At 42.4% G+C, this 25717-nt stretch overlaps 1 protein-coding gene across 6 annotated transcripts in view; it reads left to right on the top strand.

Annotated features, from left to right (window-relative positions):
• SPNS2 (SPNS lysolipid transporter 2, sphingosine-1-phosphate) overlaps positions 1–25717 on the top strand; it is a 128308-nt gene that overhangs the window by 57878 nt on the left and 44713 nt on the right. For all 6 annotated transcript variants that reach the window (XR_009725777.1, XR_009725778.1, XM_061355469.1 and 3 more), the window contains exons 3-5: positions 1427–1563; positions 20962–21113; positions 23225–23291. Coding sequence is in view for 4 of the 6 variants with exons in the window: in XM_061355469.1 (XP_061211453.1) it covers positions 1427–1563; positions 20962–21113; positions 23225–23291 (356 nt within the window). In the remaining 2 variants the exon portion in view is untranslated. The remainder of the gene's footprint in view (positions 1–1426; positions 1564–20961; positions 21114–23224; positions 23292–25717) is intronic.

Here is a 25717-nt window from a genome sequence, read left to right as displayed (position 1 = left end):
ATCTGTAATTCCAGTCAAATATCACAGTGAAAAATTGATATACAAACAGTCATATGGCTCACAAAATACAGATGCAAATGGGTATGTATTATTTACAGAGCAGCTTTCACATCTTAATGTACTAAAAAAGAAGAGGCATTTAGAGAATTTCATAGTTCAGCATTCTTTCAGCATATTTTTGAGCTATTGTATATCATCACCCATGAAAAATTAATAATCTGGTTCTTAATCACCTTAATTTTATGCATGCATTCCAACCAAAGGGGTGTGTGTCCTCTGCTCTTGCCTTTTCATTCCCATTCTATTCCTCTCATCCCTTTTACACAATTAAAAGTAGAAGGTTGGGGTTAGACAATGCTAAAAGCCCACCAAGAGCACCTCATAACTACAGTCATAAGTCTGTGACTGAAGAGGGATCTCCAGGTACTCTGGTGTCCCCCCCCAAATCCCTCTGCATTTGCTGAACCAAAGAAGTAGAAGTCAAAAAGCTCCTACGACACGGCAGTAAAATCAATGTAGTTGCTCTCATCAAAATCTCTTATGTGCAGTCAAAGCCAGGTATAAATTAGCTGAATGCCTGGCAGCTTCTGCCAAGTTCCAAATTAATCATGAATATGGTGTGAGTGCCTCGTTTCAGGTGATTTCAGTGGTGTCACTAGCCAGATTCTTCTGGGCTAGGCTGAAGGAGTGAACTCCGAAGCTTAAGAGATTTCAGAGAGTTTATTCTGCCAAGAGCCTCATCCCTATATGACAGAAGGTCTTGGGTTAAAGCTTTGGGATTTTGGGGGCGAAGCAAGTGGAAAAGGTGAATTTGTAGACTTTCAGCTAAGGATGTTCCTGGCCTGTTAGGGCTTTGTAGGTTAAAACTCTTTCTTTTAGTGAGGTGGGTTTAAATACAAGTTCAGTGCTGGTGAATGGATCTAACAAGGAGGCAGGAGTTGTCTAACTACAGGGCTGGTGCCAGTAGGGCAGTTATCAGTGTTTACTGGTTTTCCCTCACTGTTTTATGGCTGCCTTAAAATACTGCTAGGAAGGATGAAAGCACTTCAGTTTCTGTGCCCTGGATCTGTCTGGTCTCTGCTGCCATAGCCAGCAAGGAGCCCTTGCCTTGCTTTCTGTTTGCTTGAAACTCCTTCCAACCTCTACTTCACCTTCTCAGTGACATTTAGGCAAAAGCTCTTAATATATTCTGTCGTGGTTTTGACCATCTGAGCTCACAGTGGACTTTGAGGGCTGGTGCTTTCAAATGTAATACGAGTTCAGTGGCACTGACTTCTGAAAGCCTTTCAGAATGTGCCGCTTTGTAAGTCAGGGCTGCAGAATGTCTGATTAAATGGAACTGCTCTCTAGGGGATTTGGCTTGCAGAAAATTAGTTTTCATGTTCTTGGCCTGATGTTTATTAAACGTTTCTTTCCTCCTTTGCAGTTTTCATCTGCAGTTTCATGGTTGCAGCCCCTATCTTTGGCTACCTTGGGGACCGTTTCAACAGAAAGATCATTCTCAGCTGTGGCATCTTCTTCTGGTCAGCTGTCACTTTTTCAAGCTCCTTTATCACTGAACAGGTAAGATCTTTGCAAAGGCATTGCAGTGTGCTCAAGGGGAGTGTATCCCTCTTGTGTATACTTAACATACAGCATGTTGCATTATCTGACCTTTTGTGGGTGAAGTGTGAGCTGTGTAACTGTTTTCTTAACTGTGAAAGCTGCTATTCTGTGATTCATTTGATTCATAAAAAATACCAGGTGAAAAGCAAAGAGCTTCTGTTGACATAAGGGCTTTGTTGTGAGAGAGACCATAATGAAACTTTACAAGGCTTTGAAAAACACTTGGGAAGAAAAAGAATCCATGGCTATACTGTGGTCTTCTGATATCTAACAGAAGTCATTGGGGTTTGTTGGCAAGTCTGCTTGTGGAATGACAAATGCATCCATCAGTGGGTTTATGCATATGTTGAGTTTCCTGCCCAACAAAGGCAGTGAAGGTGGATGATAGGATAAAGATTAGACACAGATTCAGCTCCTATAACACCAGCTGATGGGTATGACTGGGGAGCTCATGATGGAGTTGTCAGTTGCTCACTTAATTTTGTCAAGCAATGCACAGCATCCTTCACCTGCTTTCAGAGCAGCCACAAAACCCCACTTTGAGGACTCCTCATTGCGCTCATCTCTTGCCTGTCAGAGAAAACTAGATGAAACTATGATCAGAGTTTCTAGAGAAAAATACATCCTCTTGTTTCAATCGTATTAGAGAGGAGGTTTAATTGCTGCAGGTGGCAGCATTCCTGGAGAGACAAATCACAGCTCCTGGCATCATCAGACTGATTTCCCCAAGGGAGGCAAGGGCATTCCTCATCCTCTCAGTCCAGCTGCATTCCAGCGATTGCAGCATTGTGGTCATGCCAAGGAATGACAGGCAGGGCCTGAACCTCTCCGCCCTGCTCCCTCCTGCCCACCCACACGCTCTGCAGTTTCTAATAAAAGAGAATTTCCACCTGAAGTGGGCAGTGGCAGTCACACGTCTGTCTGCCTTTCATGTTGGGTTGATCATTGCTGCATTTCTAAAGGAAAATGCACATGGCCAAATGTAGAAGCCTTTAACTCAGTAAATTGGTCTGGTTTATAATTGGTAGGAAAGTGCCTTTTCCAGAGAAAAAGAACATCTTCCATCCAAAACAAAGAGGCTTTTTTGGGTTTCTTTTTCATTGTGTCTGTTTTTAATCTCTCCTAACTTTCTGCATAAGCAGCTGTTAGCAGAGCCCAAAGAGGGAAGCATTTCATGAAGGAGCCAATTACCTGCTAAAAATCATGTTATGAACACACATTCATGCTCAGGTTCTCATCAGTCTCTCTGCAATGGACCTAGTCCTGTAGTTGCAAGTAACACAACACTGGAACTGGATTGATGTGATCTCTGTTCTCAGAGTTGCTTTTCAGTTTAAGGATTTGAGGCTTATTTGCTGAAGTAGTCATGGGATTATTAAGTATGGTCAGTATGCAGGAGCTCAGAGTGGAAGTGGAGTATTGTTACCCAAAGAAAGGGATAATAATATTTATAAAGCTGGATTATGTTTGGAATCCAAACACCAATGTTTTGGAAGTCACAAGGGAGACAAGATCAAAATAACCAGACCTGTGCTAACTGCTCCTGCACTGGCATGAGCACTGACTGTGGACCCAAACTACATACTTGGCCGAAACCCACCCCAGTGATGAGGAAAATCCTGTGTCTTGATTTTACTGGGATCCACAACTCTGCCAGAAGACTTACTCTTAAGCCAGAGGTCTCATGCCCAGCTCTTGTTACCAGCTCCAGGATGATATGGAGAATTCTGCAGCTGCTGTATGGAGGTGTTCTACCCAGTGGCTGCAGCACTTGAGCCAGGTCATAAGAAAAACCACAACTTCACATACAGTCCCTTTTGGAGCCCTGATCTCTAATTGGGAAGACTTGCCACATTGAACAAGGTGAATTCCTGAAGTGCTAATGAAGAAAGGTCAGAGAAGAGCTGATGCAACTTTTTTCTTTATATAGTGACTAACCGGACATTTTTCCTGATCTTTGTTTTCTAGGATTCACTTGAGGAGCAAAACACTGGCTCTTCTCTCAACAGTTTTCTTTCTTTCTTTGAAGACAGTTTGTGTGTTTGTCAGGGAGGAAGGCTGGGAGCTGAAACAGCAAAAACTCTTTGCTGGCACAAATAAAAGCGGTAGTAAGACTCCTGTAAGTAGATGAGTACTCACATCCAAGTCAACATGAAAACACAGAGCTAGAAGGAGCGAGTTGGCAGGGGCTGAGCCCATTGAAAAGCTGTACAGAAAACTCTTCTATGTGGCAGCAGCAAAAATACTGAACTGGGCAAGGAACAATAGCCAGGCAGTAGAAATAACAAACTGTGTCTTCAGGGATTGCCCTTCAAACTTTAACAGTGTCTAGTGCCTCATGCACACAATCGCTGTGTGATTAAAGACAGTACACATCCACACAGTTCAAATTTGGAGTGTAAATGGAAAGAGACAGCTTAACAAAGGCAGAATGCAGCTACATTGTGGGGGACTCTGAAGGCACCCCATTTGTAAAGGTTCCTGGCAGTGTGTTGGTAATATTAGTTTCTGTCTAAAATTTAGACCCTTGAAGAAAAATAATCCAAATGCTCTCATTACCCTTTAGACCCCAGGTTGGGCACCAAAAAGAATGTCATGGATTAACCCCAGCCAGCAACTGAGGCCCATGCAGCCACTCACTCACTCACTCCCCTGTGATGGGATGGGAAGAGAATCAAAAGGGTAAAAGCGAGGAAACTCATGGGTTGAGAAAAAGGCAGTTTAACAGGTAAAGCAAAAGCCCTGCACAAGCGAAGTAGAACAAGGAACTCCTTCAGCACTTCCCATGGTCAGTCAGTTCAGCCATCCCCAGCACAAGAAGACTCCATCATGTGTCACGGTGACTTGGGAAGACAAACACCATCACTCCAGGCATTTCCCCCTTTCCTCTTCTTCCCCCTGGTTTGTATGCTCAGCATGATGCCGTGTAGTCTGGGATATCCCTTGGGTCAGTTGAGATCAGCTGTCCCAGCTGTGTCCCCTCAGCTTCTTGTGCTCCCCCAGCCTCTTCACCGGAGGTGTGAGGCCAGGAGCAGAAAAGGCCTTGACTTTGGGTAAGCCCTGCTGAGCAGTAAAGAAAGCATCTTTGTATTGTCAACAGCTTCCAGCAGAAATCCAGATCATAGCCCCACACTAGATACTATGAAGAAAATTAAATCTATCTAAGGCAAAGCCAGCACAAAAGGCTTGGAGCTCAATGAAGCAATTCAACTAAGATACTATCTAAATGCTGTTTCATGCTCTTTGGCTTAAAATGACAGTGACTGAGAACTGGCAGATAAACCAGGGAATGAGATATATGTGCCATGCAGAAATGTAGTTGCTAGAAAGTACAGCATTAAGGTTTGTAACCTCTTATTAAAATATCTGTAGTTAGGTATTACCAAGTATCTTTGGGCTTTTAACATGGAATAATGAAAGTCAAATAAATGAAGAATGAGTCTCTCATCTAATAGCTACTAAATAATGAGCTGTCACAAGGAAAAAAGAAAATCAAACCAAAATTTAAGGAGAGTTCCAGAGTATATAGGAGGTAATAGTTACAGAAATCATAAGTTTAACTAAAGAAAATCATCAGAAGTAACAAGACCTGAGATAATAGTGAGGTCACTTTTTGCTCTGTCAAATAATGTGATTTGACAAGTTAGATAAGTGCACAATTTCTCTACGGAAAAATAAGAAATGAAGTCCTCTACTTTGCCTCAGGTACTTGCGTATTTCTGCTCTAAAACATTGTTTAGCACTTACTAAACTAAAAGTTGCATAAAATAATCATTAACAAACTTGTTCGTTAATGGAAAATTAAAGTTGGTCCATATTTAGACATGTCTCTAGATTAGTTCCATTTAGAGAAACTTCAACAAAGTATGTATACATCTTAATTTGTACTTTCTAAGTAAAAACACCTCTTAGAAATGAGCTGTCTTTTTGCATGCCTTTTAATCAGTTCTGTACCTGTGGGTACACAGATTTTGATACTTCCACCTGCAAAGCCCTTTCTTGTGTCAGTTTTGGCCTTGGGCAAACATTTGGAGACAACAGTTGCTGTTTGTTGGTTCATGCTTCATAATAAATCAGCAAAAAATACATAAGCTGCTGTGCAGTTAGAGTCATATAACAAAGTAGTGCATTGAGCACACCATCTTCATGGATTTTCTTTACCAAGATGTGTTTCCATCCACACAAAAAGCTAAATGTGTGTGTCTCTTCCTCTTCTTCAATATAAACTCTGCTTAATAAGTAGCCAGGTTTTTCTCTAGGTAGTATTTTGATGAGCATCGTGTCTGTGTGCCTGGGTTGGGGCTGATCATCTTGAGCTGGTTTATACTCCAGGATGCCATTGGGATGAGCCTGTAATCCCACTTGCACCATTTCTCTTTCTGAACATGAAGCAACTTGGTTATGATGAGTGATCAGGCCACGTGGTGCGTGTTTGTTTCTGGCTACTTGGGTACCACATCTGTCAGTCTTGGGAAATCCTGTTATTTCCCATGTAAATATCTTGAATAAGGCATAGTTCTGTGTAGAAGAGATGCTGGTTTATGGATGAGCAAAATGTTCTGCGTAGTTAGGCTCCACTAAGCTGGGAGACCAAGTGTACCTAATAATCAACCAGACCAGGCTATGGTAATGTGGGTTTGCTGGGAGACATCAGAGCTGCAGATGGGAGAAAATTTGGAAATGGAAAAGCAACTAATTAACAAGGTAAACCAGGAATGTGCTTTTGGATTCTCCAGTTCTTGGTTCTGTTTGAATGTTGATCTACCTAACATGCTAAAACCTTTTTACTCCCACCGCAAGTTAATCAGGATAAGTACTTCGGCTGGTGCTTCCCTCTCCTTTTGATTTATCTCTGGAAGAGGAAGCAGATAGTCCACTGTGGAACTGCAGTTAGCCTGCAGTGCTTGCTAAAGTCCTGTCTTTCAGTCTTGCCAGATATATATTTATTCCAAAGCTTGTTTTTCAAGGAGTGCTGAAAGAGAAGCAACGAATTATGTGCAGCATGGAACAAATGGTTAGCTGGGTTAATTTTAAAAACATAAACCAACCCCACCTCCCTGCACAGGATGATTCACTCCAAGGAAAAAAAGCCTTTAGTCTTATGTACTCTGACAGAAGTTGTATTATAAAACATACAGCTTCTGTTCCTTTGCTTCCACTGGGTAAGATAAATCCACAGTTTGAAAACCAGAAACAAACAAAACTAAAAGCCCCAAGCCATCACTTTGTATGTAAGAAGGGTACTGTTGTATTTGAAGTCGCCATGAATTACTGGAATGCATACATCCCACTGTGCCAGCCTATTATTTTTTTATCAGACCTCTCTTTCAGACAGAAGGCAAAAGGGATTCTCCAGCGTGAAGGCTGCTGCACACACACTCAGTCGCTTCCCTCACTTGTGATTGCAACAGCTTGTGTGGCTGGTACAGGAGTCGGTGTTGGAACTGACATGGGGTGCTCACAACTGTTGCTGGCCCTGCTGTGTTTGCCAGCTTTTAATGTGGTACTTGAGCCCCACAGCTGAGCATATGCTGTTGACATTTGGATTGCTGCATGCTTGCCCTTTTGTTAGATGCTCAGAAAAAACAGAGTCCACTGTGTCCTCTGTTAACACAGAGGAAGAGATTAGGGTGGGTAATACACTACTACAGTGTCACTGTTCTCTCTGCCAGGGGTGTCAGCACTCCAGTGACTAAGTGCTGCTGTGATGGCTGTGAGTGTAATGCTGGTACAGTGCCCTGCTGCACTGCCTGGGAGCTGGAGCCACTCCTGTTTTGCCTCTGCTCTGTTAAGACGAGACATGGCAATCTATATATGTTGCCTTCTCCCCAACTATCTGGGCTCCCTCCTCACCACAGGAGAGCTGCTGTGAGGAATCAGTGGGTGCCAGGTGGAGATGCATGCCGTGCTGCATTTAGTTGGCTCTGAGGTCCCAGAAGAGAGAGGGAAAGGCTAAGGGCTCTCATCTCTGTTTTATACTGTGCTTCTTTTCGTGCTATAGATAATGTGAGGTATATTGTAGGGAAAAAATATGCTATTGCTTATTCCTTCAGTAATGAAGCAATGGCTGAGCTGGGCATTTGTCAAGTCTGGTAACATCTTCAGCACAGTTGATACCAAATACTGTATGGGAAGCTGCTCTTACAAGCAGCATCTCTTGCACAAAGGTAATGATTTGAACTCTTGAATCTGGGGTCCTCCTTCCCTCAAATTTTGATGACCTAGGACAGAAGAGATGGGAAAAGACTGATATAGATGCAGCAAGACATATATAGATGCAGCAAGTTGCAGCTTGCTGAAATTGAGTGCAGAATTGCTGTTGTGTATTTGTCTCTGAGCTGCTTTATATTCTTTGTCCCTTTCTACTTGTCCCTCTTCCAAGGGAAACTATAAATGAAAAACAGGTTAGGGTGTTCTCAGAGCAGCAGCCCCCAAAAACCCAATCAGTGAGAGGAGGAGGCTGTTCATAGGTGTTAGCAGAAATGGAAGTGGTGTACATTATGCTCTGAGTGCTGTTTTTTCCCCTCCAGTATCTGCATCTCTGTATCTGTAAAGCAAAGGCAAGAGTTATTGAAAATAGGGCTGGTGATGGCTGCCAGGTGAGAGGCAGTGTAGTTCCACAGCTTACTCAGAAAGTTTATTCATGTGATGAGAAAAATGAACTTCAAGAAATTGTCCTAAGGAATATCTGTACCATACATTGCATTCCCTGTCTGCAGTGTGTCTGGAGCAGGGGCAGTTCTGTGTCCCCTCCAGGACCGGAGAGCAATCAAGATAACACCTTCCCTAGGTCAGGTCTATCTGGCACCACATCCTGTTGTACTTCTCCAAACACCCCAGTCATGTACTTTTATGTTCATTAAGTATGCCTCCTGCCTTCTGCTATCTACTCTTTGAGTCATTAATGGGTCTGTAATCATTAAATATCTGAATCAAGCACTGTGGATGCCGAGAGAAGAAGAGATGTTTCTATTGCCGAGTGTCACGACTCACCTGAACTGATGCATGCTGCTGCAGAGGCTTCTCTTGCCGGTTCATTAAAATGAAGGCAGCAATTTGCACTGAAATGTCAGAGCTGCTCCTCAGAGCTCAGGCATTTTCTAGAGCAGGTGGACAGAGGTTTGTGCTGGGAGAGGATCAAGAAACAGGCTTGAGGCTTAATGCCAATTTGCTGTGGGTCTCAGTGGGGGCTTCCTATAATTGCCTGCCCCTTTTTGAGTGACCCATTGTTATCTGGGTTACTGTAGGATGTTAAAATCATTATCATAGGGTCTGTGATTGTGGTTCTGATTCAGCTCCTCCTTTGGAATTCTATGGGAACCTTTTGTGTGTCTTTGTGGGAACTGGGGCAGACTCTATGTCTTTTTAAATCAATGTGCTTACCTTTGATGCTGTTTCATCAGATCATGAAAATGCCTGGAGATAGCAGCTGGGGACCGTGGTGCTGGCGTGAAAGATCTTTACAGGCCAAGGACCTTCACAGCTTTGTCCCATTTTTATGCAGAAATCTGAATTTATAATCTCTAGGTTGCAAGTAGGAAAGTTCAGCTGCTCTGTCAGTTAATGGATGGGTTGGAAACAATGCCAGCCTCTAGCTCTCATCCCACCTGTCCTGCTTTTATTGTGCCTGAGCAGGAAATCTCACCTGGGTTGGTTATTTGCTGAGCAGGCAGAGGGAAGAAGGAGTATTTATTTTATTGCCAGGCTGTGCGTGTCTTAGAAGCATTCCTTCTTCTTGTGTTGTCTCTTAAAATGTGTATTCTGCTTGTCATGCTGCAGCAAAGGCCTAACCCCAGAGCATGCTGATGGAACACAGAGGATGTCCTCTTGCTTCAGCCCTGTCTTACTAGAAGTCTCTACAGTGCTTTAGCATTATGCTTTATAAATAATTATTACAATAGCTTAAGCTCAGCCTTATTCAGAAAAGGAAAATACTTCTTAAATGGACTGGGATTGAATCAGCTGGGGGGAAATTAAAAAGGGGCTAAAAAAAACAAGTAATGCTGCATGTAAGTTTCCAAGCAAATGTTAAAACATAGAATAAGGAATTGTAAAACTTCCTATCACCTCAATATGATCCTTGCATTGGTTGTTGTGGTCTGAGGAGCACAAGCCATTCCCAATGCAACTCCGTGGTTGCCTGCTGTGCTTCAGTAGAGGGGAAGTCTGGCTTGGTCAGAGGAGGTCAAAAGGCAAAGTGAGTCACTACTGCAGGGTCTGTATGGCACCACAGGATCCTGTTCCTTCAGAAATAAGTTTCCCAGGTAATTGTGTATTGAGGGTATCAAGCGGATGCCAGGTTGGTGGTGTAAAATGTGTCCTTCTTGCTGCTCTGGGATGTTCAAATACAGGTCTGGAGGAACATTACTGCTTGTTTAAGAGTGTAAGCTGCCATGGGCTTAGCATGGATGTAAAAGAGGCAGCTTATGGCTTGTGCTCTTGCGGCTTGTGACTTGGAAAGAAGCATGATGGTTCAGGAGAGTTTGGTTAATGGTGCCTCACAGACAAAGAAAACAATTCATTCAACCCAGATTTAGGCTCATTAGGAGGCCTGGAAACAAATCGAAGCTTTGTATTAAGAGGGCCTTGGTGGTTCTTTAAGGTTGTCCTGAAAAACAGGATGCAGGAGAAAGTGTTACTCAGCCTCTGGCCTGTGTTCAGATGCAGAAGTGTGGATCTGAGCCTTTCTTTGGTTGAGCTCTTGGTTACCGGCTGAGACAAAAGCATCAGTTATGCTATAGGAGTGTAAGTGCTTCTTCAGCAGCACACACAATCTGTGGCCTCCTGAATCATGAATAAAGGCTGAAAAAAGGACCGTGTGTTCTGAGTAATGCACAAATAGTGTGAAGATGGGAAATGTCTTTCAGTATCAGGTGCTACGTTAGTCTTTTGAAGTGTTGACATTTCTTTTAAATGCATAAAGTTCACATGCTGCACTGCATTTGCAATTCAGATAGCACTGAATTAGGGTACTAATTTCGACCCCCTATAATAGACTTTGAGCTGAAAGTCCCTGGGAACGGTGCTGATCATCATGTCTGAAGACATGATTGACAAAGACTCATGAGAAGATAGTGACAAAACATGCAAATGCATTTAAGATAGTTCAATAGGATTGTCATTTTGTCAAATAGGCTGGATTTAGACAATGAAATGAAGCTACAGCATGACAAAACCTTGCCAATTAGTAATGCTTCAGCCAGCAGTATAATAACTGTTCAGAGATGATCAGGAATAAGAGGCTGCTAGGAAGAGGGAATCAGTAGGTGTTTCTCTCTGGAAATCTGATGTTAAAAAGGATGTAGGTCAAACATACTGCAAGGTCAGCCTTTCTCACAGTACGTGGGTGCTTCTGCATCTTGATGGAGTCAGCAAGCCAGGGAAGTGTGAAAACAGAATGCAGGAAGAAAAAGCATTCAGAGTTTGGGGTCATTTGGATGGGTTTTTCAGCAAAGTTGCCCAAAAAGGCTGACCTGCTGGTGTATTTAAACTTCTAGTGCATGCAGAGTCAATATGGGAGAATCACTGGAACCAACAGTATAGGGAAAATATCTGGGGCTGTAACTTTGTGGTAATTTCATATTTAAACCTTGAGGCATTCCATTAAAATATGTCCTTCAGGGACTCTCAGAACTTGTTCTGCCCTTGAAGTTGCATATACTTAGGGCAAAACGTTCCCACCCGGACGTCTCGGTTGGCTAATGCCTTTTTCAGAGGGTGCTAAGAATCATAGTTTCTGTAGCTAAGAGATGGGAACATGGAGTTTTGCTCTCCAAGAACCAGAAACGTCTGTTGGATTTGATTACATTTCAGTGTAAGAATCGATCCAAACCAAATGGTGTGTGAACCAAACCATTGGGTTCCTATGATCAGACCTCATGCATCTCTGTAAGCCATCACTGAAGGTGAAGATGTTCTTAGTGTTATGTACCAATGCCTGTAACTATCTGTTCTGGAAAACCTGGTGTCTATTTATAGGTGGGATGCTTGGATTCGGTCTTCACTTATGACTCATCTGTGGCTGGTACATAGCACCCTGTTCCTGTCTATGAGCATCCTTTAGTTTTATGTGCACCAGGCCACATTCCAGCTGTAACCAATTCAAAACTTATGTGTGTGTCAAGAGCTTTGCATTGTTTTCACAGTTGCAAAATCACATTGTAGTTGTCCCAGTCCCTACTTTTGTGATGATGTTATGGTAGCCTTTGCACGTCTCAGGAAGAGAATGGTGATAGCACCTAATGCCAGAGGTATTTGTTACAAGTGCTGATAAGCGTGTCCCACCTGACAGATCTGAAACAAAAAGCAAACAGTTTGCTTCCAACCCAGAACTATTAAGGTTCTCAGGGGAACAGTTTAGGAAGATACATTCTGGCTGAGCTACATGTAGTGGTTTTGTAACACGGATAAATGACCACTATTGCAGCCATGTGAGATGCTGCTGGGTCCTCTGCCTTACCCCAGAGCCACAAGAATGAAAAGAAGGACTTTAAGTCAGTGTTCTAGCAGACACTGGTAACATGGGGCCTTTTATGATCCTTGTGATGTATTTGAAAGCATCAGCCCTTTTCTTTAAGGTCTGTCTTGTAAGTCCCTGTGCACATAACACTTCACCACATTTGTTCTGGTGAATAAGCAAACTCATCCGGTACATTCCTTCCAATGACATTACAGACCCCTGTCATTAGTGCGATATTAGTGACCAAGAGGCCAAATTGAGGAGAGCATAAATCCCACCATTTGAGTGTCATGTAATATTTCTACCACAGGCAGGTCTGTCGGATGAAAACCCTTCAATGAGTAAGCTGAAAATGCTGCTTTGTCTTAACTGAAGCTGTTATCAGGATCTGGTGATGCTGCTTTATCACCCAGTGTCTTGTCATTACACTACCTAATTGTATGGAGAATGACATTTGGGCTTGCTCTTTTCCCCCTTTTATTTGTGCTACCCAAAACCAACTGAAAAGCAATAGAAGAGTCTCTCAGGACTGCCACAGGCTTGCAGGGAGGGCACTGATGGGAACTTGCGTTTCAGATGCTGCAATTGGAATGTCGAAAGGGTATTTCACATTCAAATTTGCAAGTAGCTAAGAAAATCTTGGCCCTGGCTTTTGTGCTTTCAAAGCAAACAGCAACTCTGCTCACCCTGGCAAGTGCCCCAGGAGACTTGGCCACTTTCAAGGTGGTTCTGGTTTTGTTTTCCTCTCCAGACTGCTCCACTTAAGAGCCTATCTGTAGGTATCTAGTTGCTAAACACTTTAGTTTCTGGTTGAAGGGTGTGATGAGTGAAGCAGGAGTATCTTGGAGACTTTATTATTTTATGTACTAAATAATAATACAAATCTCATAAAACAGGGATGTTTTAATCAGCCAGAATCTTAAGTACATTTCCAAACCAGACTTTCCACATTCAACTAAATGTGCATGAACAGCTCACCTGGGAGATCTAAAGCCATTACAAATACTAGAATCCAGTCAAAGGGAAGGTGAGTGGACTTTGCTTCATCGCCCTTGCTCATGCCTAGTTTTAAATATGTATTTTGTTTTCTTTCTACTTGCTGCAGTCTCTCTTCCCCTTGCAAGGCTCTGAATACCAACTAAATTTTCCCAAAAGGGAGTTGTTCAAAGATGAGATGCTCAGACCTGAGAATTGGTGGGATACTTAATGCATCCAAATGAGCGGAAGTTTTGAAGTGCTTGACATAGTGTAAATGGATGCTGTAGAACAATCAAACCTGCATTAGAAGCTATACTGTAAGTTCATCCTAATTCCAGAAGGTTTATATATTGACCCTTAAGCAAATAATTAATCACGTATACTAAGGTTTCAGTAACTAAGTACCTTGCTATTAAATCTTGGTATGCTGTAGTGGTCTCATCTGTAACATGTTTATAACCTCTAGCCAGCACATAATAAGCATATGTGAATAAAACAAATGTCAAAGTGTGAATAAAATGTGTGAATACTTGAAGGAAGCCCCAGGCCATTTTCACTTCAGTGTTAGTGACCTGCCCGGCAGAGTTCAGGGGAAGACCTTTGGCTAAGAGAAGCGTCCTTAGTTGGACACAAATAGTTAAGCTTGTATAACTGCCTGTGCCCAAGCAGGCTTAAGGTGAAAAGAGTGGAGAAAAATCTGTTTAGGGTGAATGCCACAGAGACATAGTAGATGAGATGGTGTCTGCCCTCTGGGTTTAACTGAGACTTTGAATAGCTTACATTTACTGAAGTGGCATTCTCATTCTAGAACTGTACTTCTATCCCTAGAAAGTCTGTATGCTGCTTGGATGTGTAACGTTGCCTGAGAGGAGGCAATAGAGTTGGAGCCAGACTCTTCTCAATGGTACCTAGTGAGAAGATGAGGCAATGGGCACAAACTACAGTAAAGGCAATTCCATTGAAACATAAGAGGAAACATCTTTACTGTGAGTATGGCCAAACACTGGAACAGGTTGTCCAGCAAGGTTGTGAGTTTTCCGTCCTTGGAGGTACTCAAAACTCATTTGGAAATGGTCCTGAGCAACTCATTGTAGTTGATCCCACTTTTAACAGGGCACATGGACTAAGCTATCTCTAGAAGTCCCTTCCAGACTCGACTATTCTCTGATTCTGTGACTTGTATGCAAAGGAGAAGAGCTTGAAAAGGTTTGAAAGTGGAGATGAAAGATGGACTTAGCCTTAAGAGTTCAGTTTGCAGGGAGGGACCTGTAGAATTTAAATAGAATCCAGCGGTGATAGAAGTTATGGGAAATGTTGTCTGCAGTAGGGACTTAAAAGGCAGCTGTGGTTGTCAAGAGGTGGGAATTGAAAAGTGGTTATGGGTAAATGATGACACACACAAAGAGGGGAGAAAAGAGGAGTCTAAACACAATCACTCCTCTGCAGTGGGCACCAGCAACTGCAGGGAATCTCCCCCAGCTTACCCTGTAGCATGACTCATGTCTGATAAGGGAAGAACATCTTGTTGGAGGTGAGAAGTTTATAGCTGTATTTATCAGGCAGGTAACTGTAGCATGAACTTGTAAGTGCAGTTATATCTACAGAAAACAGATAAAATACTCATAGCTCATAGCACTGCAGTGGAGCTGACAACTCATCAACCTGTCACCAACCAGACTCCATGCAAGCTGGTCATTATGTGTGCCACCCAGAGATTAAACAGAACCAACTCCTTTTGGCTGGAGGAAATCCTGAAAACAATACTCGCGCACCCTATTAATGGGGAGAAAAGTACTGACCACCAAAACATCAAAGCAAACAGTTCTGCCTCCATGTTCCTTTGTATTTTGATCTCTGTGCTGGCAGTCCCCATGGGGAATTAGGTAAGATTATTGTAGATGAAGGTAGATACTCATCTTCCTTTGTTCCTGTGCAAAGATCTCCCAGACAGTAATACGCCAAATGGCCAAAATTTGGCATGAATATTCAATTACTTAAAAGCCTGGGCTGGACTTGACAGGAAGACATGTTCTTAAGGACTGGCACAGAACAATTCACCAGTACTAAAAATGTAGCCCCCCTCTAGCTCTTTACAATATTTATTCTCCTTTTATTAGTGGAAAGTTAGAACCATTCATGTTTTGAAAGGTAGGGCGTGTGACTTTGTGGTCCAGATCTGGATTTGACACAGCATTCCTATCAAGCATGTGGACCCAGGACTTGTAACCACCAATGGAAGGCCAGGTACCTTGGTTATGTATTCAAAATCTGTAAAGCTTTCTGGGTGTACAGAGGTGGATGATGTATTTAGGCTTATCTATTCTGCTGTAGCCTTTGCCATCCATACAGAAGCATCATTTAAAGTCATCTTTCATGACATGTCAGCATCCCTGTTTGGCCTGGAAACTTTCAGCTTCTTAAAGGTAATGCCTTCATTACTGGGAGAGCTAAGAGAACCAGAGTGTTGGGTGATTAAGTGAATATGTCACATGTATTTGTAATGTTATTCCATTGCTCAGCTCCTCTAGTGACTCTGCTAATGAGATGGAGTTTGAGCTGTGAGGAGCCAATGCTCTTAGTCACAATAACCGATACTCAGAAGCATGTTCCCAGTTCGGTTTGCATCATGGTTAATGGTGCACCTTTTGGTACCTGCAGTGAAGGGTGTGGTGTGCCCTCTTTAACCACTTAGATCCCTGCAAAGTACTGATATGGCTGGGAAAACTTAATGGAGTGTGGTGTTTGCCTGGCCAGAAGATACAGGCTCTGCTCAGGAAAGGGAAATGCTTGCACGTGAGTGTAGCTGTCAAAAGGGACCACTGTTGTGCAGCCCTTAAATGCTCATTTGAGCCCTGTGGGTTTGACTTTGCTGAGCTGACTCCCGTGGTATATCAGCTTTATTTGTCTTCCACTGATCTAACTGATCATTTGTGCCTGCTGTGGAGCCCTGGATAGCATCAGTGAAAGACTCTGCAACTGTAGAAATACAAGAGTATAACTGCAGTACAGTTTAACTAAGTTTGCTCTAGAAACATAGGGAAATTAAATCTGTTCCAGTGCTTTCTCCTTAGTTTATCATCATGCCACACATAGGTACTTTGGGCTTTGTGTGGCAATCTTAGCTGTCCAGTGGCAAGAATAGCTTTCTGCATGTCATCTTTACAAGGACACAAGCCCTGATTCTGTATCTTTGTTTATATCCTTGTTGCATAATGTTTATAAAATAAAAGAAGGCAAACTTCAGCAGTGCAGAAATGGAATTCTATGGTCCTGAGTCCTCTTTTACAGAAGCTAAACACAGAATCTGTAGGAGGTTAAGTAAGTATCCTCACACAGGAATGGGTGCAGGTGTAGTTCCTGTATCAGTATAAAAGATCCTTCTTTTAGACCAGCAACACCAGTTCAAACCATGGCTTGCACTGGTGCTGTGCACACCCTGCACACACACTAGCGATTTGCACTAGGTTGGCTCTGTGTGATCTCATCACTCCATGTGTTCCTCATGTGGAAGAAGAATGTACTCAGCTTCTTTTATGAGACCCTTACAAGCTACTCCACATTCAAATGCAAATACTTAATAACCAAAGCTTAAGGATCATATGATTCTTTAGACAGTAAATCTGGTGGTTCAGAGTTGAACACATACTTGGCAGATTATAGGTTTATCACTAGCAGCTAATCTTCTAAGGAACTGTGGCTTAATTCCTTTTGTTAACTAATTAAAAAAAGAAAAAGAAGTTAAAGCTGTAATTAGACCCATTAAACCATGAATTACTCAATGGGCTATACAGCTAGGATAAATGTGTAATTAGGAGGTTTGTCCAAACATGATTAAAGCTAGTCATGTGTCCTAGGCCATCAAACATCTATGTGTGCATGAGACTGAGAGTAAAGTCAGTATGAAAATGTGAATATAAACCATGTTATACTTTCCAGGGACAATACATGCACTATTTTTTGGGATAGCAGAAACATTTAAACCAGGAGAGGTTTTTTTCAGACGAAAATTCTATCAGGATTGTGTCCCAGCTTCTAGTGGGTAATGGCATTGGCAACAGCAGTGAGACCAGGTTCATCTGACCCTATGGTCTATCCCTGTTGTCACCTATGCTTTGCTGATCCTTAAAGGATTTTAGAAGTTAATACATAGTGTATTTCTATTAGCAATCGACACATTAACTGAGGCATAAGGTTTTGTATCCCTTCCCAAACTCCTAGCTATTGTGGGGGATGGAATTTCTTTCTCATTGGGTTGTTATTCTTCAAATCACGAAGTAGTAAATTCTTCAGCTTTAGAGCTAGAGCATATTTTTCCTTCCATATGGTTAGGAGATGGGAAGAAGAGGACAGGTCCATTGCACTTTGCTGCTTCACATACATGGGAGTGCTTTCTCTGTGCAATAGTTTCTCATAATGGCATCTCTTGAAGGGAAATTCCCAGGAATTGTTTATTTGTTGGAAAGAACCGTAGCTGCAAGCACTGGCCCAGAGAAAAGGACACAGAATATTGGGGTTGCTGGGCTTAACCTGTGGGAAAGGAATAAGCTCAGGTGCTGAAAGCTGACTTGGATATTTGCAATTATCCTGCCAGAGTGAGATCTATTTGCACAGATGAACAAACTACAGAAGAGTTCAAAGTACAGTAGAAAGGAGTAAGCTGCTTTAATATATACCAATTTCAGTTTGGGGAACAGTGAAATTCAGTTACATCTTAGCTGCCTGTACTGCCTTTAAGCACAGATAATGTAGAGAAGAATTTGGCTGGTGTCAGCCCTTTTTGTGTCGCTGAACTGCTGAGAATTTCGGGTTGGGCAGAGAGGAAATAGCATTTGGGAGAAAACCTACTGCAGACGAAATGGTAGAAGTGTCCTGCTACAGCTGTACAGGAGAACGATGCTTCCTCCGTGTGGGTAATTTCTGACTTTCATAGAATCCCAAACTGGTTTGAGTTGGAAAGGACCTTAAAGCTCATCCATTTCCAACCCCCTGCCATGGGCAGGAACACCTTCCACTAGAGCAGGTTGCTCTAAGCCCCTTTGTCCAACCTGGCCTTGAACACTGCCAGGGTTGGGGCAGCCTCAGGTTCTCTGGGCACCCTCTGCCATCACCTCAGCACCCTCACAGGGAAGAAGATGTATCTAAGAGCCCATCAGCTCATCACAGTCTCCCCTTTGGCATCTTGAAGCCATGCCCCCTTGTCCTGTCACTATATGCCTTTTTAGAAAGTCCCTCTGGATTTCTTGTAGGCTCTGTTGTTGTCTATATTGCACACGTAATGATTTGGGGACCAGTTTCTATGTAAGTGGTTTAAGGCATATCTCTCCTCCAAATAAGTAGTAGCAAAAGAATTTTGGAGTTGTTTTGGTGTTTGTGAATTTTTTTTTTATTCCCATTTGAAAGTTGAAAAGATTGGGCCTCTCTTGGAAAGGAGCACTTTCTGTCTTGAGAAGTTACCCATCTGTCCCTATGATGACAAGAAGTTTTGACTGACTGATCTGAGATGAAAGATTTTGGCTCCTACCTTACTGTAACAAAGGACTGCATGATTTTATTGTGTAGGTTTCAAAAGGATGCAGGCTAGCCAGAGATCCAGAAGAGATCTTTCAGCAGAAGAAGTATTAGCTCTCTGATCGTAGATAGAGAACTCAAAACCTAAGCACAACATAGAAGCAACTATAAGTAATTCCTTAATATTCTTTTGGATTTTAGTATGTTTTGCCTAGTTGTTACTCTTAAAAACTGCATTGTCCATAGTCTTTAATATATTATTTCACAAGGGCAATACCATTCATGTTTTTATGTAGATTATGCTTTTGTAAGACTGCTTTTATTGCCAACAGAACCCAGAATCTTATGACTTAAATATGGATACTGCTGCTTTAGAGAGCATAGTTTAAATCTTAAACAGTTATTTGGAGTGTATAAGGATGGGACAAACCAGGGAGGAGAATTCAGGGAGGAGCTGGGGAAGAAGAATGAACATGTTACTTGTTGCAGATGATTTCATTGTACTGGGACTCCGATTCTGTGGTACTGATGAAACCAAGTCACTCTTCACCATAGGAAAACTTCGGTTTTCCCACTTTACACAAGGATTGTAAGAGGAACCTTATAACAGCATTATTTGGAGGAAATTTCTGTCCAGTGCATTCACTGGGGCTGGTGTTGATGCTGGCTGGTGAGCACAACCTTGTGTCATTTTTATGTAGGTATTTCAAATTTGTGGAAGATCCAGTGCACTTGCAAACTTGTCATTCTACAGGTGTAACTAGCACTGTCTGCATACTCATTCCAGCTCTGGCAGATGACTATTTTGCCTGTCACCCTCTCTGTGGTGGTGACAGGATCCAAATCTGAATCTCTTAAGAAACCAAAATCAGCCTCCAGTTCCCCTGTTTTCCAGTTCTGCATGACTTCAGTCGTTCAGCACGTTAGAAATACTGTTCCTCGTTCCAAATGCATTGGTTACCTGTGCAGCAAACATTGTCAGCATATTTCTGCAGTGGAGTGGTTTAGCATTGGGTAATTGGCATAAATTAAATGGTTTGAGTCACAGTATTGGCCTTTCTGCATACACCCACACGTCTCTGTACGTATGTGCAGCTTATGGGAGATAGACGAATGATAGCAGCACTGCAAACGCCCTGCCAGCAAACCAGGAACCTGTACACATTCAGGAAATAGGTATCGGGGCAGAATATGCATCAAAATAAGAGGAAGTGAAGAGTGTGCAAAAGTATTTGTTTTGTGTAGCTACAGGAATCCTCAAGAAATTCCTTTCAACCAAGGGATTACAGTGAGGAAAACAGAGCAAACGCGTCAGGGGTGGATTTTTGTCTGCTGATGGATGTGTTTATGACTGAGGCACGTGGCTTGATGGCTGCATGGCATTTTCCATGTTTGTGGATGGGAGCTCTGTACTCTGGCTTAGCTTTGCTGTAGTGCACAGAGTCAGTCACTCCCTTTAACTCAACTTCTTCCCATCTGAAGAAGGTTGTAGCTTAAGCTAAGAGAGTCCGAGAACTTGATTGTGCTCATGTATCAGGTATTTAGGCATCAAAGTATTGTGCCTTATACCTTCACATAGCAGCACCCAGAAAACTGTGAGTGTAATGAAAAAGGCTGGCTTGAAAATCAGGTCCTTGCAGTTTACAAAGTGTTGGCTGAAAGTGGGAAATGGGAGAAGAAGAAGAAAATTCTGTTAGATGAACAATTCCTTTTTGTCCGTTTTAGGCTGTCCTGTGCTGAATGCAAAGTCCGTCTCTCTATTCTGTTGGACTGCCTTTTATTTAAAGAGGCTTTGGGGAGCTTAATGCCTTTTGTAGCCCATGCCTTTGCCTTATTCTGCTATGAGAGGACACAGGGACATGTTCAAGGAAAGTGGAGTAGCTTCTAATGAAGGAAAAAATGTAGAGTTTGGGGGATTTCAGGTTCACCTCTCACAGCTTTGGAGAGCCCTTAGGATTTCACCAGTATTAACCTGCCCTTTAGTGTGCTGGGAAGGCTGGGACTGTGCTTTTCCTGGATCCCAGAGCAGGATCTGTTGCTCTCACCTGACTCTCTAAACCTTCCTCTGTCAGTGCAGCGTTGCTTGGGCTTAACAAGCAAGCTCCATCCTGAGAACAAACTGAGGGGCTTCTGACTGCATTAAAATGTCTCCTTGAGAGTCACTGATTAAACATGTAGTATTATTACTTTTCTTTCATGCCTATAAATCCTCACATAAAATATAATCCCTTTCTTCCCAGCACGTGACAAATGGAATGAGTCTGAGGTTTAAAAAGAGAAATGCATACAAGGGGATCACTTTGCAGTCACAAGGGTTTAGATTTCCTTGTTTGCACAGAGTTTGCTGTTGTCCATCCTGAATCAGAACAGCCAAGGGGACACCCACTTATGTGTTTTATTTCTTTTCTCAGTATTTCTGGCTTCTCGTGCTGTCCCGAGGCTTGGTTGGCATTGGTGAAGCAAGTTACTCCACTATTGCACCCACCATCATAGGAGACCTGTTCACCAAAAACACACGGACCCTTATGCTGTCTGTTTTCTACTTTGCAATTCCTCTTGGCAGGTAAGTAAGTTGACATAGATCTTGAGTTGCTGAGGATGATAGTTCTGTCTTTGGTTGGAATGGTTTAGACAGGAAAATATTGTGAGAAGTGACTAACTAGTTGCAGGAACTGAATTCTTTTCGTAGCCCTGTTACTGTTTCACGTATGACTTTGGGGAATTAGTGGGAAGGATGTTTTTTTCTTACAGCAGTGAGCTGGAAATGGAATCAAAATATTTTAGCTGACTTTTTTTAGCATTATTAAATTATCATTTTGAATAATGTTATATTGGTTCAGTGAATCATTGCTTCAGTTCATGTGAGGTCTGGACCTTCTTCAGGCAATTTCTTTCAGGTTACTGTCAAATCCAGATCCCTTAAGATACTGAGCTGAGTTTTCAAAAGTGAGCAAATGGGTACCTGCTTCTATGTGCCAGTCTAAATATCAGAGGTTTCAAGAGGAGTGTGCTACACAGCATACACAACTTGACATTTTGACTTGAAAAATTAGTTTAAATCAAGCTCATATTCTTTCCAACCTTGAATTTGGCCAATATGATTAAGTTTGGAAAACGCAGCTAAGCTACTCTTAGATGTCTTGGTAGTTGCAGTAGCAGTGGCCAGTCCAGTTTAGTGCTATTGCCACTGAAACAGCAATTAGGAGAAATAGTGAATCTTACTGTAGGCAACAAGGCTGAAGAAGCTGTAATGATAATTCTTAAGACACTCAGTCTTAAAGCAGAGCAGTGGAAGGAAACCAAGCCCATAGATGCTTGACGAAAGCAAGAGACACTCGGATTTGGAGTATTTGTTTCCTCTGGCACTTTCTTTCAGTTGAGTTCCCTTATCAGCCCAGTGCAATATCTGATTGTTGGGACAGGAGGGAATCCGTTGTTGTTATTATTCTTCTTCATACTATTATTTAAATAATAGCTGAGCCTCTATCATGAAGTTGTAGGCAGGGTGGGTTCCCATAGTTTCCGTACTGATTCCAGAGCTGAACAACAGCCTATGCAGAAATGGCATCATGGGTTCATTTCCAGCAGGGAAAAGTTGGGCAGCAGTTTCACCCCCCACAACTCAGGGGAAAACTTCTGGTTTAGGGTGGTGATTTTTACAAGCTAGAGCACACATCCCTGAGATAAAACTCACAAACAGCCGTTGGCCTTTGAGGACAGAGAGATAGCCAAGTCCTTAACTGGTGAATGGAGTATCTTCTGAAGAGGACCAAGGATGACAGTTGTTTAGAATTCAGTGAATTATCGCTAGCAAGATATGGTAAATATTCATCCTGGAACAGAATTAACTCAATATACAGCAGAGTTGTGGATCCATTGTTTCATTTTGGGGCTGCTCTGTGTAACACGACCAGCTTTGGGGTAATTATAGATGAAAAGCTTCAAAACTGAGCAAACTGTTCAACAAGGGCATGTGATGGCTGAGTTTTGAAGAAAGGACATTTATATTTGTTCAGTTCACTATGAGAGATGCATAGCTACGTTCACCTGGATCTACTCTCTTGTGAGCCACCTTTTGTTGCCACAGTGTGATTCTTAGCATGTGGGTGAAGGTCCTGGTGCTCCTTTATCTTGGATTTCCAAACTTCAGGTCTGATGTTCTCCCGTGAGACTGTCTTCCATTTTCTTCTTGGTTTTTCTTACAAGCTTATGGAAAGTGGTCTTCTCATGAATAATTAGTACCAAGTGCTATTAAATGGCAAGAAATAAATTAAATGATGGAATATGGTGTATCCTTGAAGGGCACTTCTAAACTGAGAGTGGGAACATAAAATTGCCAGCTATTCGTATTAGTGCACAGAAAGGCCTGATGTAGGAATTAAATTAGGAAATAAATTCTTTTTGAGGCTTTGTTTCTATTCACTGCCGATTGAAAGGTCAACTAAAACTTGAGATCAGAGACCAAATTTCCATCAGATTTGAGCATTTTTAGATCAACAGTGCTGGGAAAAGTTACACAGCGACCATCTGCTTCATCCCCTTGTGTTTCTTCTGCAGGAGAAGAGAGCCGAGGACACACAACTGAGTGTGCCTCTTTATCTTGGTTTAAGAACAGCTGTGATCGTGGTGCCTTGTTGAAGCTCTGACTGACTCTCATCTTTGTGTTTCTTGCAGTGGCTTGGGATACATCACTGGGTCAAGTGTGAAGCAGGTTGCTGGCGACTGGCACTGGGCATTGCGGGTAAGCCACTCTTAAAACATCTTAATAACAGTTGCATGGGTAGACCAGTGATAGGAAGAATTCTGTCACACAATTCCTGACATTAAATATAGAGGGTAAAGGATTGGAAATTACATCTATGAATATTAAGTGCAGAGCAGATGCATTCTCTAAGCAAATGGGAAAGGTATGTGGGTTTGGCCCATTGTAGTTGTGTTTTGCCCTGCCTGGGAGAAGAATTTTCTGATGACTTTCTTATCAGTCAACCATGATTTCTTGATGGGGTTGGGAAGAAGCAGCATTGGCCTTAAATCAACTCCACAGTCTTTTAGTCCCTTGCTGTCAAGAAACTCTGAGAATGGCTTCCTGCTTTGAGGAAAAAACACTTTGTTCCAGTTTCCGCTTGTTTTTCTGCCCTGAGACAGTCCGTTTCCTTCTATTTTAACCTCTTGGGACCTTGATAAATGTGTTGAAAAGATAATACACTCCAATCGCATACACACAAACAGATCCTGCAGACAAAGATGTCTTGAAAGAGCTGAGAGGAAGTGGCCCAGCAGAACTGTTTTCTGACCTCTGGCATTGCTGGTGGCATGAGCCCTGTGAGGTGCATTCCCTGGCTCTGGCACTTGGGAAGACAATGCATCTCATGAAATTCAAGCCAGCACCATTTATAATGGCAGGTGATGAAATACATGGGTTCTCATCTCAAGCGAATGTGCTTTTCTGTGATACAGGCCATTCCCTCACTGTCCACCAAGCATAAGCAGAGCCAGGAAAATCACCATGAACAGTTCATCTGCCCCTAAGAGAGCAGAGGTCCGCAGATTCCAGATGTGAATCTGAAATGATAAGTTTAATATCCTTCAGCTTCACACCAAGAGGATGGCCACCTCATTCGGTTACAGAAATACTTCAAGGGTAAAATTGACTTCTAGCAGAGGCAAGCACAAGGAGTAAGAAACCCCAAAGCCCTTCCTCCTGTCAGTGGGCTGCAATGAGGTTGATATACTGGAGCAAGTGTTCTTGTGTTTCTAGCTGTAAAACCCAAATGATTAATTTGTGCAAAGAAATCCTTACTAGCATCTTTTTCTTCAGATGAAGTCTCCATAGTTATCCTGAGAAATCCAGGCTATCTGCAAGACCCCTTATGGAGTTATGGTTTCCACTATAAATGACACATTGATGCATTGCCCTGACTGTGTGAAATCATAGGAATCTGACAGCCTGCACACTTCTGTGATGGTTGCTTTGGACAGCATTGCTTAGTTCTTGTACTCAAGCAGCACACGTTGGAACTTTCAGATATCACTGTAAAGCAGCCTCTGTCCCGGTGGCAGTTACTATGCTCTTGCAAGCTGTGATAGCAATGCCTCCCTCTGGGATCTGCTGTGGTCTCCAAATCCAGGAGAAGTCACGAATAATCTGTACCTTAGTGGGCTGAAGAAGACCAAAGGGCACATTGGGAAGTGGCAGCTTTGTCTCTGGATCTAGCAGTAATGTTAACATTTCATTGGAGCACTGATACTGTCCTATTCGGGGATTAAGCCTTTAGACAAAAATCAAAGAGACTTTATAGTACATGGCCCGGCATTTACATGTGTCTTTACTAGTGTTGTATCTTATGTTCAAGCATAATAAGGATACAGTATCAGGCTTCATTTATTCCTGGGTGAGGGATTTTCCTCACTTTCTTTTTGTCTTCCCTTCCCTAGAAGAATTCTGGGTTTGTCATCTTTGGCCATGAAATGCTGCTCTGTGTGTAAAGACCATTCTCAAGTTATTATTAGATGCATATTTATTTTGGAATAGGAATTTATTTGTAAAATAGCATGTATAGAAGAGATGATAGTGTAGTGAAAATCCATGTTCCTATTTTCCTAATAGAGCTGTTTTCCATTCTGGCAGTGATGGAATTTCAGCGTCAAAACAAGAATCATGGCTGTAGCTTGCAAAGCACAATGGGGTCTTTGTACTTTTGTCTGGTATTTGGGAGAAAGGATTGGAAACTGGGAAACCTAACCCTTGAATGTGTAGTTTTCCTATCTCCTAGCCTGAATTTCCAGTGTTTCTTGGTCTGCTGTACACTAAGGTGATCTGATAAAGCTGCCTGAAAATGGGAAGCCATTGTGGGTTAGCTAGAAGAGGGATGCATGTCAAGCAAGGATTTTCAAAGCCAGCATGCTGTCTGCCTCTAGAAATCTTTCGCCTGGTTTCATTGCCTTTAAACGGCTCCTGCACTTTCCCAGGATCTAGTTGGTCTCTTAGCCCAGCTTTGAGTAGGTTTCCAAAGAGGCAAACATCGCTGAAGAGCTGTATTTAGCTGAATCTTTGTGCTTCAGTGACACAGAGAAATGGACGGCCTTAATCAGTGTTCTCAAAGCTGCATGCTTCCAGAGTGAGATAAGAGAGTCCAGGGAATGACAGGGAGGAAGGAAAGGAGCAGA

Source organism: Neopsephotus bourkii, unplaced genomic scaffold (genome assembly GCF_033783945.1).
Source record: "Neopsephotus bourkii isolate Nb327-2 ecotype Australia unplaced genomic scaffold, CSIRO-AGI_Nbou_v1 NB_804, whole genome shotgun sequence".
NCBI classification, from domain to species: Eukaryota; Metazoa; Chordata; class Aves; order Psittaciformes; family Psittacidae; genus Neopsephotus; species Neopsephotus bourkii.
Note: the sequence above shows the minus strand (reverse complement) of the source record. Positions and strands in the feature narration are given on the sequence as shown.